This window comes from Crocuta crocuta, unplaced genomic scaffold (genome assembly GCF_008692635.1).
Source record: "Crocuta crocuta isolate KB4526 unplaced genomic scaffold, BGI_CrCroc_1.0 scaffold71, whole genome shotgun sequence".
Lineage (NCBI taxonomy): Eukaryota > Metazoa > Chordata > Mammalia > Carnivora > Hyaenidae > Crocuta > Crocuta crocuta.
This window is the reverse complement of record NW_027527548.1, coordinates 1,953,379-1,966,664: the sequence shown is the minus strand read 5'-3', so window position 1 is coordinate 1,966,664 and position 13,286 is coordinate 1,953,379. Positions and strand designations below refer to the sequence as shown.

Genomic DNA, 13,286 nt, shown 5'->3' with positions numbered 1-13,286 from the left:
GTCAGCATAGAGCCCGCCACACGGGGCTTGAACTCACGAACTGCAAGTTCATGACCTGAGCGGAAGTCGGACTCTCCACGCACTGAGCCACCCAGGTACCCCATAGTGAGCTCTTTAAATCCAGCTTGTTGGATTGCTATTTTTCCCCTTCCCAAGGGATGCCTCAGGGAAGGCCAACACAGCTCCTTTCCCCCCAGGGCTGGCTGGGAAGAAGAGAGGGAAGGAGGCAGAAGGGTGATAAGCGAGGCCGGAGCTCAGTCTCCTGCAGAAGGGCTGCAGAACTGAAGGGGCCCCCAAGATCATCCCCTCTCCGCCATTTTGCACCTGAAGAATCCAAAACCCAGAGAGAGGAAAACATTTGTTGTAGATCACACGGCGGATTAGAGCCCAAGACCCCAGTCTCCTCTTTGCCCAGGTCATTAAAAGCAACCAAGGCCATTAATGTGGACTCGCGAGTACACAGGAGTAAGCACTGTAGGTATTTGATCTCATTTATCCTCACATCAATTTAGGGACAAAGGGCCCTTTTTTCTTTTTTTACAGCTGAGGAAACAAACTCAGAGAGGTAGGACATTTGCCTGAGGCACTGAAGGAGGAGAGAGAAGCCTGTCTGCAGGCTTCCAGAAGCCCTAAACTTCCCCCTTTACTATCCTGAAAGATTCAGCCTGAGGTAGACAGGGGAGGCCCTGGGGGAATTCTCCAGTCCCCCAATTCCTGCCACTCCTTCTGTTCCTGTCCCTCAGGTGAGGCAGGGAGAGGAAGCCTCTCATCATCCACCCAGAAAGGGAGAAAGGCTTCAAGGGAGGAGAAAAGAGGAGAGAGCCTAGCAGTGTGGGGAGGGGCCGTAGATGGGGTCTGACTAGGAAGGGAGAAATCACTGGGATCAGGAAGTGGCCTTGGGGAATCTTCCATTCCCTCCCCTCAGGCTGACCACTCGGGGCCTTCAGACCCAGAGCTCAGGGAGTCCTCCAGCAGCCCTCCCTTGCTTTCATTCAGTTCTCATAAGCTCTGCATTTTGCAAAACCCAACCCTTCCCCTGAGGGCCTGTGGTTTCCTGTGGGTCTGGGGTCCTGCCTGACTTGGCAATGGCACTGTGGGCAATGGGGAGAGGAGGAGATGGTGTAAGCCCTTTGTTTGCCTGCTCATGCTGGGACTGCCCCCCCTAAACACACCTCATCCCCTGAGTCAGCCCCCGCCTGGCAGGGAGGGGCGGGGTTACTGATTCAGTTAATAGCGCCTGCTTAAAGCCCCCACAGGGACAGCCGCAGCAAGACACCGCCACCTTCGCCATGAGCCCCAGGCAGCCCCTGGTCCTGGCGCTTCTGGTGCTGGGCTGCTGCGCCGCCGCTCCCAGACCGCACAAGCCGACCTTTGTGGTCTTCCCAGGAGACCTGAAAACGAATCTCACTGACAGGCAGCTGGCAGAGGTAGGCTAATACCCCACTATGTAGTTGCGGAGGGCTGGCCAGGAGTCTCAGGGAGGGCATGAGGCTTCAGAGGAGATTCTACCGGGCAAGTTGAGGGCGATGGTCATGTCTGGAGAACAGGGGTATCCAGGATCAGGCCCTCGAGGTCCCATGGAGGCTCTGGACAGTGATGGCCAGGAGTGGCTAAGGGTTTCCTAGGTGCGCCATGGGACATGCTGGGGTGATGACATTTTGGAGGGTTCTGGAGTGGGGAGGCGCTGGGGGTGGCCAGGGGTAAATGCTAGGAGGCCCTGAGGTAGGCTGGGCCAGGGGCCTCCAGGGGTGGGAAGGAGATGAGGATGTCTGCAGGGGAAGGAGTTCGTGGGTGGGCACAAGCACTGGTATCCAGGGTACCAAGTCCTGGAGAGGGGACAGTCCCCAGGGCGTGGAGGATGGAATTCTGGAGGGTGGGGACGAGAAAGAGTCAGGAATATCTCTGCCCTTCCATCCACAGGAATATCTGTTTCGCTATGGCTACACTCATGTGGCCGAGTTAAGTGACGACCAGCAGTCCCTCAGTCGGGCGCTGCGGCTTCTCCAGAAGCGCCTGGCTCTGCCTGAGACCGGCGAGCTGGACAAAACCACCCTGGAGGCCATACGGGCCCCGCGCTGCGGCGTCCCAGACCTGGGCAAATTCCAGACCTTTGAGGGCGAACCCAAGTGGAATCATCACAACATCACGTACTGGTGCGCGGCCAAGCCCCGAGGAGGCGGGGGAGCGGGGCGGGCACCGGCGGCGGGTTCGTCCCTCAGACCGGCCCCTAGGTTTCGATGTGCAGCCTGGGGCAGGTGGCTCCCCCCCTGAGCCTCTGTGTCTCCGTCAGGGAAGTGGGCCTTGCAATCTGAGTCTTCCTGCCAGGGCCCTTGTGAGTGTCCCAAGAGAAAAACGCGTCTGAAAGTGCTTTGTAGATGAGAACGTGGAACGCAGGCACCATCGCGCTTGCTGAAGCGGCTGAGACACCGGGTGTCGCTACTGCCCCGGCTCCGCCCTCACTTCGGACCTCCATCCTCTCGCCTTTCACCTACAGGATCCAAAACTACTCGGAAGACTTGCCGCGCGACGTGATCGACGACGCCTTTGCCCGCGCCTTCGCGCTCTGGAGCGCAGTGACGCCGCTCACCTTCACGCGCGTGTACGGCCTCGAGGCGGACATCGTCATTCAGTTTGGTGTTAGGGGTGAGAAGGCGAGAAGGGGGCGGCGGGGAGGGTCTCGGACGGCGACAGCGGAGGGAGGACCACGGAGGGAGGAGAGCGGGCTCCGCTTTGTCTCGCCGGTCCCGGCAGCCCTTGGCCGCCGCCGGCTTTCTGCGCCCCCTCCTGCCCGACCCGGCGCAGCGCGGGGACGCAGGGCTCGGACAGCCGCTGGAGGCGGGGTCTCAGCCCGCGCACTGCGCAGCGCAGCGCCCGTGGGCAGCGCACAGGCTGCCCAACTGCGCTCGGCTAACTCCCTTCTTCTGCACCTGCTTCTCCAGAGCACGGAGATGGGTATCCCTTCGATGGGAAGGACGGACTCCTGGCACACGCCTTTGCGCCTGGCTCGGGAATTCAGGGAGACGCCCACTTCGACGATGAGGAGTTGTGGTCTCTGGGCAAGGGCGTAGGTGAGATCCCGAGCCTCCCCGGTCCCCGTTCCCTTCCCTTCTCACATCCGTCGCCAGCCGCCCTGAGCCGCTCCCCCTTCCCCTGCAGTGGTTCCGACCTACTTCGGAAACGCAGAAGGCGCCCCTTGCCACTTCCCTTTCACCTTCGAGGGCCGCTCGTACTCCGCCTGCACCACGGACGGCCGCTCCGACGACATCCTCTGGTGCAGCACCACCGCGGACTACGACACCGACCTCCGGTTCGGCTTCTGCCCCAGCGAGAGTGAGTGCGGGGTCGCGGCGGGGCTGAGGGGCTCCCACCGCCCCCGAGGGTCCAGAACCCCGGGTTTTAATCCCGGCTCTGCCCCTAGTGCTGGGTGGCCTGCAAGTGACTCTCCTGTTTTCTGGGCCCAGTTTCTCACATGTGAAATGGGGAGAGGAGGTCTGTGGGTCAATAACCTCGTGACACCCTACCCCCCCATAATTGTGTGGGCCTCCCCAGGACTCTACACCCAGGACGGCAATGGAGAAGGCAAGCCCTGCGTGTTTCCCTTCACCTTCGAGGGCCGCTCCTACTCCGCCTGCACCACCGACGGTCGCTTGGACGGCTACCGCTGGTGCGCCACGACGGCCAACTACGACAAGGACAAGCTCTATGGGTTCTGTCCAACCCGAGGTACCTCTGCCCCGCCTCCCGGATCCAGCCTCGCCCCCTACTTCCGCACTGGCCCCGGAACCGTGGCTCCCCCACCCATCAGTGTGTCTCTACTCTCTTCGTTGGTCCACAGGATCACCGTGTCTCTGTCCACCATCACAGCCCCTCCCCGACTTCCACGTGCCCCCGCCGCAACCCTGTGTCTTGGCCTTTTAGCCCAGACAGCTTCCTCTTCCTCAGTCTCAGGCCCCCAGGCCCTGCCCACCAGCCTGGCCGGGTCTCAGCTGTGCCCCCAGCATCCTAGGCTTAAAAAAAAAAAAGGACACCAGGGGGCGCGCGCGGGTTCCTCAGTCGGTTGAGCAGGCGACTTCTTTTGAGTCATGATCCCAGGGTCGCGGAATGGAGCCCCACGTCGCCTCCGCCCCCCAGCTGGGCATGGAGCCTGCTTAAGATTCTTTCTCACACTTGCTCTCCCACCCCCTCCTCCAAGCGCGCGCTCTCTTTCTCATAAATAAATAAGTAAATAAATAAATAATAAAATAAGACACCAGGATTATTTAGCTCTTGCTCTGCCAGCATCTGGCCCCTTATTGGGACCACTCACCCAGAGCCGTTTCTCTCTCCAGTCGACGCGACGGTGACCGGTGGTAACTCCGCAGGGGAGCTGTGTGTCTTCCCCTTTATCTTCCTGGGCAAGAAGTACTCAACATGCACCAGCGACGGCCGTGGAGATGGGCACCTCTGGTGTGCCACCACCTCAAACTTTGACAGAGACAAGAAGTGGGGCTTCTGCCCGGACCAAGGTAAGGTGGTCAGGGTTCCGAGGTTGGGGGCAGCAGTGCTGGGGGAGGGATGGCCAGGGCTGGGAGCTCGGTTGGGCTCACATCTTATTTTCCTCCAGGATACAGCCTGTTCCTTGTGGCAGCCCATGAGTTCGGCCACGCTCTGGGTTTAGATCACTCGTCGGTGCCAGAGGCACTAATGTACCCCATGTACAGCTTCACAGAGGGGCCCCCCCTGCATGAGGACGATGTGAGGGGCATCCAGCATCTGTATGGTGAGGTTATTGGGCAGGGATGGAAGGAAAGGCGGTGCTTTGCCATAGTTCGGAGAAGGGAGAAATGGGGATCAGGAAAGTGGGGACCTCAACATTTATCTGCAGGAGAGCTTGGGGTCAGTGGGTCCAGGTGCTGTCTGGTCAGCACTTGGAGATGACGATAAAGAGCCCAGATTCTAGAGTGAGACAGACATGGGTTCAAAAGCCAGTGCAGCCACTTCCTGGCTAGGTGACCTGTGATATGTTACATCACCCCTCACCTTTCTCATCTTTGAAATGGGGCTAATCATGTTACCTGCCTCATAGGGTTGTGAGTTACAATAATGTCTGACATATACTAAGCACCATATTAGCGTTTAATATTTGTATGGTTATCATCACTTATGATCATTAGTATTATTCCCTCATTTTAAAAATGGGGATATTAAAGAATCGACTGGATTTTTTTTTTCAAGTCAAACGAGCTAATGTGATTTTATAAAGCCCTTAGCACTAAGTTTGCCTCTCAGTTTGAGTGCTCCAAACCCACTTCTTTCCCACTAGTCTGGAGTGGGGTAGCGCTCCTGCATGTCTTTGTTCATAGGGCCTGGCTGGGCCCTGACGTAGCCCAGGGATTAGGTAAGCATGATCGGAATGAAAGGTGAATGTATGAACAAAAATCAGTCTGTGATTGGGGGAAGGTAGACTCCAGCATCTAAAGTGAGGAGAGTGAGTGCCCAGGGTCTCACTGATGCGTTTTGGGGAGCATATCTCCCACCAGCACAGATGTATGCAGCAAGAGAGGATGTCTCATCCAATCAATGTCTCTTTTTAGGTCCTCGCCCTGAACCTGAGCCGCGGCCTCCAATCACCACCACACCTGAATCCCAGCCCACGGTCTGTGCTACTGGGCCTCCCACCACCCGCCCCTCAGAGCGTCCCACTGCTGGCCCCACAGGCCCCCCTTCAGCTGGCCCCACGGGTCCCCCCACTGCTGGCCCTTCTGAGGCCCCTACAGTGTCTTTGGATCCAGCAGACAATATGTGCAATGTGAACATTTTCGACGCCATCGCAGAGATCGGGAATCTTCTGCATTTATTCAAGGATGGGTGAGGGGGCAGGGATATGTGGCTGGGGAAGGGGACTCGGAGGAGGGGCCTGCCTGCTCCTCTCCACCCACTGGCCTTCGGTTCAAAGTTCAGTGCCCCTCTGGTCCCTTCTCTCATTCCCAGGAAGTACTGGCAGTTCTCTGAGAACCAAGGACGCCGGGTGCGGGGCCCCTTCCTTATCTCCAGCAAGTGGCCTGCATTGCCCCGCAAGCTCGACTCCGCCTTTGAGGACCCGCTCAGCAAGAAGATTTTCTTCTTCTCTGGTTAGTTTCCTCCATTCCCATCCCCCGCCCCCGCCTCCCTCATCCTTGCCAGTCTAGGAGGACCTACAAATCGAGAGTAGAAACGAGCGCCCCCTTCTGGCAGGTGCAATTTAGCAGCTCTTCACCATCCTCACGCCCCGCACTATCCAGCGGTTGGTTCTGCCCCTTGGGCACCCATACTGCTGGCAGGTTGGGTGCGGAAAGGTCTCTCTGGGTTCTTCCTCTTGACATTCAAAGACAATGTGTGTCCACTCCCTGCTCCTAGACCGATGTGGCTCTTCTCGCCCCCAGGGAGCCAGGTGTGGGTGTATACAGGCGCATCGGTGCTCGGCCCGAGGCGTCTGGACAAGCTGGGCCTGGGCCGGGAGGTGACCGAGATCACTGGGGCCCTCCCGCGCAGCGGCGGGAAGGTGCTGCTCTTCAGCCGGCAGCGCTTCTGGAGGTGAGTGTCGGCGACCGCCGGCGGGGGGGACCCCGGGCGCCATCTGCCCGCCCTCCCGCTCAGCACCTGTCTCTTCACCGCCTTCTCGCAGGTTCGACGTGAAGACCCAAACGGTGGATCCCATGAGCGCCCGTCCAGTGGAGCAGATGTTCCCCGGCGTGCCCTTGAACACGCACGACATCTTTCAGTACCAAGGTGAGGGCTGCTGATGGGGGTCAGGTCCCTCCTCAGGACACATCCCACACTTGCCTGCCTCAGTGATTAGTCACATTCTGAGGGAGAAAAAAAATTCCCCTGGAGATTGAGGCAAACACTCCAGCACAGATAGTTTCCTAGAGAGGCAGGGACCTTTCCCCGATCATAAAGGACACAGAACTAGAACCCAGATTTCCCACCCACCCCACCCCCTAGCCGGAGGCTTTTCCCCCTACAGTACAGAACACGTGGTTTGCACAGAGGCTCATTCCTTTATTAGACAATATTTATCAAGTGCCTATAATATGCCAGGTACTGTGCTGACTCCAGAGATACAGTGATAAAAAAAGGCACTTCATTACTCTGGGTCTTGGGACAAGTCACTGCTGATTCGTAGCTGGGGTTTTCTTTCTCTTTCGCACACTCGCATGCAATCAACCGACAAGTTCTGCTGACCCCACTACCACAATGTTCACTTCTCACCATCTCCCTTGTAAACACCCTGGTCCAAGCCATACTGGCTGTTCAGTACCATTAAGGTATTCTCTAGGAGTGGGAGTGGTTGGGAGCGGAGGGCCATGGTCCTGGGGGGTCTGGGGGGTGGGGAGAGGACTCCTGATGCGCTCCGAGGAAAACAAAACAAAACAAGAAACTCCGGGGATCTGACCTGCCCCTCAGATCCTCCTGGCACACTCTCCTGTCATTTCCTCTGCTCTGCGTCACCCACACCGGCCTCTGGCTGCTCTCTGAACACAACAAGGTCACACCTAGCTTAGGGCCTATGCACCAGTTGGTCCCTCTGCCTGGAGGTTTTCCCTCAGACTGTCACTGGGCTGCCTCCCTTTTGCCCTTCGGGTCTCAGTGCTTAGGCTACCTTTTCAAAGAGGCCGTCTCTGACCCTTGTTATATTCACTTCCTGGCTTTTATTTCCTTCATAGCTTTCTACATTGCCAGCGTCTAATTTATTAAGTGTGTGCTGGTTAATCGCCTCTCTTACCCCCACTAGAGCGTAAAACCAGCAGCAGAACTGAGATAATGCCTGCGTTCTTTTCTCTGCTGTATAACAGTGCTTAGCACTATAAATACTTGATGAAATGAACGAATGAACGAATGTTGAATGAATTGTTCTGAGCACCTCCCGTGTCCCAGGTTCTGTGGCAGTGCTTTGGACATGGGGGTTTCCTGCCCTCCAGCATCTCTGTGGGGGAGACGGAGGCAATGAAAAGCTTGGATATGAAATGCTTGGGAAGATCTAGAAGGGGAAGAGGGACGACCGTAAAGATCTTGCTCTTGTTTCTGTATGTTTTGCGGGAGCGTTGGAATCACCCTCCCGTGCTTGCCTTTCCCGTGCAGAGAACGCCTACTTCTGCCAGGACCGCTTCTTCTGGCGTGTGCGTTCTTGGAACGAGGTGAACCAGGTGGACCAAGTGGGCTATGTGACCTTTGACATCCTGCAGTGCCCCGAGGATTAGGGCTTCCCATCCCGCTTCAGCACTGCAGAGTGGGTCCTCTGGGGACCATCCCAATGGCCGAAGGAGCCAGTTTGCCGGATACAAACTGGTCTGATCTGGGGGACAAGGAGGAGTCGAGGTGGGCTGGGCCCCTCTCTTCCCACCTGCATCTTTTGTTGGAATATTTTTAATAAACTTGAATTCTTTAACTTTGAGGAGCAGATTTCTTTATGTATGTACGTATGCATGCATGCGTGTATGTAACCCATAGAGTGCTCGCTATGTGCCAGGTAGCGTTCTAAGCACTTCATAAATATTAACATTCATCCTTCCTATTAGGAAGATATAATGTGATTACTCCTATTTTACAGCTGGGGAAATGGCCAACCTATTATTCATTCATCAAACATTTATGGAGCCCCTGGACAGAGCCGGGCTGTGCACTGGACCCTGGGAAGGAGAGAGGAGTTGGACTATGTTTCTGTCCTCAAGAACCTCTCAGGGCCTTCCGGCTTCAGGCCCACGAATACCCTCAGAACTTGCTTAAAATGCAGACTTCAGGCTCTGTCCCCAGAGAGTGCCATTCAGTTACCAGGATGATTCTTTGCGTGGTGGGGGAGGGATCACTCTTGGGGAGTGTGCAGTGTGTGGCCCTTTATTCTAGAATAATGGTGTGTACATGTGATTCTCTATGTGTTTGGTGGTTGAAGGCAGGGAATGGTTCTCAGCCAAGATGACATCTGAACTTGAACTGAATCTGGAAAGATGAGCAAGAGTTTCTTCCTGTGCAGGTAGAGCTGTCTTCTTACAGGGTGATTTACCACAAACCAGTAAACCTAAAACTGGGCCCTACTCTAACCCTCACACACGTGTGCACCAGACAGCAGATAGAAGGACATTCATTGCAGCATGATTCCAGTAGTGAGAACCTGGCAAAATCTTAGTGTGCAGAGGCCAGGCAGGGGGTAAATGAAATATGGATCGCATCCATGATGGTGGTAGCTACCCCGGGTACAACACTGAGTCTATGCCAAACACGGTTCTGTGTGCTTTATGTGTGTTAATTCTTAAAACAACCCTAGGAGACAGGTGCTACTCTTATAGGGATTATTGCCATCATCTGTCCCCCCATCGTACAAATGAAGTAACTGAGGCACACAGAACTACACAGCCCCATAGCTGTGTGAGTGGCTGCAGTGGGATTTGACTGTAAGCTCTTGGGGCAAATGCTGGGAGAAGAGAAAAAGCAGAGGGTGTTTGGAGGAAGTACAAATGGCTCAGAACTCTCATGTGTGGTTTTAGGAGGTAGATGAGAGAGGAGCGGAGAGGATTCTGGAATGGGTGAGGTAGGAATGGTGGTCCAGACTAGATGAGAGAAGGTCGGAGAGCCAGGCTGAGGGGCATGGACTTGATGCCACAGGACAGAGAGGGACTGGACTGAAAGGTTGGGGCAGGTGAGTGGAGGCAATGGGCTTGTTCAGATTGGATTGCCTTCCGGACTCGGGCCCAAGTGGGAGTTTAAGAAGGGACTCGGAACTTCCTCCTGAGCTTCCTTTGGGTGAACTCAAACCCATCTCATCCTTTTTTTTTTTTTTTTAAGATTTTATTTTTGAGTAATCTCTACACCCAACATGGGGCTCGAACTTACAACCCCGAGATCAAGAGTTGTATCCTCTACCGATTGAGCCAGCCAGTTGCCCTCCACCTCATCCATTTCTTACTGAGGAATGGCCCATTCCCACAGGCATTCAGACATTCAGGGGCTTGTTTAAAGCCCCTCTGAATCTCTGTATCTCTCTAGATATGGTTCCATTTCTCTACCTCTCACTCCCACCCACAGTAAAACTTCCAAAGTACAGTCTCCACTCACGGTCTCCACTTCCTCAATTTCCATTCTCTCTGCACCCCTTCCAGCCTGACTCCCACCCCCACTACACCACTGAAATCTTTCTCTTCAAAGCCACCTCTGAGCTTCCTGTAGCCAGATGCCACAGGTACTCTGTGCTCATCCGACACGTGTCTCAGCTCATTTGACACAGTTGGTGATGTGCTTGTTCCTGAAGATTGAAGACCTTCACTCAATTTCTGGGGCACCCCTTCCTGGTGCTTCTCCCAGCCTCACTGGTGGATCTTCCTGTCTGTAACCTCTAGATGACAGCATGCTCTTGCACTCAATCCTCGGACCTCTCTGTGTACACTCATTTCCTGTGATCTCGCCCAGCCTCACCTCTCTCTACTAAAGACTCCCAAGTTTATATCCCTATGTAAACTTTATATCCAGAGCTCCAGATTCCTATGTTCAAGGGCTGACTCCACATGATCCTTACATGCCTGATAGTCTTCTCCACCTAACAGGTCCAAATGAGCTCTTCGTTTCCAACTTCTGAACATGCTTATCTGTTAGTCATCACTACCTTGAGAAAGACATCATCTGCTTTTAATCAGTCTTAGAACCTGGTTGGTCCTAAAATCTAGGTATCTGTTGAGCTTATTCTAGTACCATCTCTCCTGTTTCTTCCTGGGCACTATTGACATTTTGGGTCAGAAACATTTTTTTGATTGTGCGGAACGCTGTAGGCTGTTTGGTGTCTTCTTCCAGGAGGTAGTGGGATCACGGACAGATGGCGGGACAACTCAGGATCAGTCCGCATCTCCTTACTTCATGTCCCAGTGGGAGGGTGGAGTGCAGGGAGGTGATGGTGAATGTGTGGGTGACTTGGTACAAGCCTAGATGGCACAAGTGGCGTCTACCCACTTGATGGCTCTGAACATTGCTAGGTGTTCTTTAATGGGCAACACTACCCCCAGTTGAGGACTAGTGCTCTAATAGAACAAACATACGGGCAAGTCCACGTGTCATCGAGTGTACATTTCAATATACTGTACATTTCCACAAACTGAACACAACTGTATAACCGATATCCCGATCAAGAAACAAAACATTATCAGCACCCTGAAAGCCCGTTGTCATTCCCCCACGCAATCGCTACTTCTCCACGCCAAGAGTTACCGCCATTATTCTAACAGCTTAGATCGATTTTGACTAGTTTTTACTTTATTTAAGTAGTATTTTATGGTATATCCTCTTGTGTTTGGCTTCTTCTGCTCAAGGTTTTAGTTGTGATATTTCATCCATATTGTTTGTGAATTATAGGTTGTTCCTTCACACTGCTGCATGGTTTTCCACTGTAAGGATGTTCCACTATATTTTTACCCACTTATTTTTTATTTATCCATTTCATTTATCCATTTTACGGTTAATGAGCATTTGGGTAGTTCCCATTTGAAGGCTATTATGAATAATGCCGCTATAAACGTTCTTGCAAATATCTTTTGGTGAACAGGGACAGCCATTTCTTTGGGGGTATATACCTAGTATACCTAGTACAGCGAATAATGATGCAATCAGAAATGTATTGAGAGTTTGCATAACTAGAAGTAGGATTTTGTATATTCAAATGTATTAAATCTTACTCGTTCGTACGAGTGCTTTGGCAGGGCACATACCTAGGGGTGGAATTGCTGGGAAGACAGGTATGTGCATGTTTGGCTTTAGCATGTATGACCAAACAATTTTCCAAAGTGGTTCTGCTCATCTATATTCTCACCAGCAATGTTTATGACAGTTTCTGTCTATGCAACGTCCAATTCAGCAACGGGGTCTGTAGGTTCTATTACCAAAATGTATCTTGAATTGGATGACTGCCACCACTCTAGTCTGGCTTACATTGCCTGTCATGTGGGGGTCTGCAGGAGCCTCCTAACTGGACTCCCAGCTTCCACTCCTGCCCTTCTTTAGTTGAGTCTTCGCGCAACAGCCAGTGTGGTCCTGTTAACATATCAGATCACATCATTTCTTTGTTCAAAAACTCCCAATGGCTTCTCTTGTAAATTAAAAGGGAGTCTGGGCTCCTCCCTTAAACTTCCGAGAGAACACAGAATCTGCCCTCCTCCCCTCCTTCATCTCCCATCACTCCAGCCTCCATTATCTCTGTTCCAGACACACTCGCCTTCTTGCTGCTCCCTGAATGGTTCAGGCTCCTTTTCAGCCCAAGGTCTTTCTACTTTCTATTTTTTCTGCTGAAGAGCTCTTCCCCCAGATCTTTGCATAGCTGGCTCCTTCTCATCAATGAGGATTCAGCTCAAATATCACGTCTTCTAAGGGATCTTCTTAGATCACCCTTTAAAGTAGTCCTTCCCCCTAGTCATTAACTCTGGGCTCTATTTTTCTGAACATGTACCACAATCTCAGTTATCTTGTCTATGCCTTTGCTCACTTACAATCTTTCTCCCCTCACTCCTCATTAGAATTAAGCCCCATGAAGGATGCCTAGGTGGCTCAGTGGGTTAAGCGTCAGACTCTTGGTTACCGCTCAGGTAATGATCTCGCGATTTCGTGGGTTTGGGCCCTAGTTGGGCTCTGCGCTGGCAGCCCGGAGCCTGCTTGGGATTCTCTCTCTCCATCTCTGCCCTTCTCCTACTCGCGCTGTCTCTCTCTTTCTATCAAAATAAATAAACTTAAAAAAAAAAAAGAATTAAGCCACAAGAGGGCAGAAAGCCAGTCGATCTTAGTCTGTATCCCCAGTGCCTAGTACCCTTGCCTAAAACACCAGGAAAGCTGTCAAGATGTGTTGAATGAAAGAATGAGTGAATAAAACCCAGGTGTTTAGGAGACCCCAGCAGAAGTGGGCCCGGGCTCCAGGAGCCACACACCGGGACCCCCGGTGTAGGGGCAGCTCTCAGCTGCGGGTGGGATCCTCAGGTGCTTCCTGGAACTGACAGCCCAGGGACTTGGAGCGAAATGGCTACTTTCAGAGTGTCAGCACAGCGGGCACTAGGACCCTGCGCGGCGCCGCGCCCGGCGGGGGGCGGCGGACCGGGGGACTCCGCTCTTTCTGTCTGCTGGAGCCGGGCTGCAGCCACTNCACCTCCCTGCCCCCCGCGGCGCCCGCCGGGACCCCGGACTTAGAGTCCCAACAGCATTCGGCAGCCGATGTCCGCCACCTCTCAGGGGAAGACGCCAAAGGTAGAGGCCGCAGGAGGCGGGGCCTGGCGGAGTGGGGGCGGGGCGAGATGAGGGGCGGGGCC

The 13,286-nt window shown here is 53.9% G+C and overlaps 1 protein-coding gene across 1 annotated transcript; it reads left to right on the top strand.

Annotated features, from left to right (window-relative positions):
• Positions 1-1,247: 1,247 nt before the first annotated feature.
• On the top strand, positions 1,248-8,407 carry MMP9 (matrix metallopeptidase 9). The gene is made up of 13 exons (XM_077766512.1): positions 1,248-1,427; positions 1,921-2,153; positions 2,495-2,643; positions 2,940-3,068; positions 3,157-3,330; positions 3,550-3,723; positions 4,329-4,505; positions 4,604-4,759; positions 5,574-5,847; positions 5,971-6,110; positions 6,402-6,552; positions 6,644-6,747; positions 8,101-8,407. Exons 1-13 carry the CDS (start codon positions 1,290-1,292, stop codon positions 8,217-8,219), a joined length of 2,118 nt encoding a protein of 705 aa, XP_077622638.1. The 5' UTR covers positions 1,248-1,289; the 3' UTR covers positions 8,220-8,407.
• The last annotated feature ends 4,879 nt before the right edge of the window (positions 8,408-13,286 follow it).

What these genes read in the sequence shown, in the direction of transcription:
- MMP9 (XM_077766512.1), top strand. Translation starts at nt 1,290, where the DNA reads ATGAGCCCCAGGCAGCCCCTGGTCCTGGCGCTTCTGGTGCTGGGCTGC. An exon ending in CATTCAGTTTGGTGTTAGGG is followed by an intron (nt 2,644 to 2,939) that starts GTGAGAAGGCGA and finishes CTGCTTCTCCAG; the next exon opens with AGCACGGAGATGGGTATCCC. An exon ending in TGGGTTCTGTCCAACCCGAG is followed by an intron (nt 3,724 to 4,328) that starts GTACCTCTGCCC and finishes TTCTCTCTCCAG; the next exon opens with TCGACGCGACGGTGACCGGT.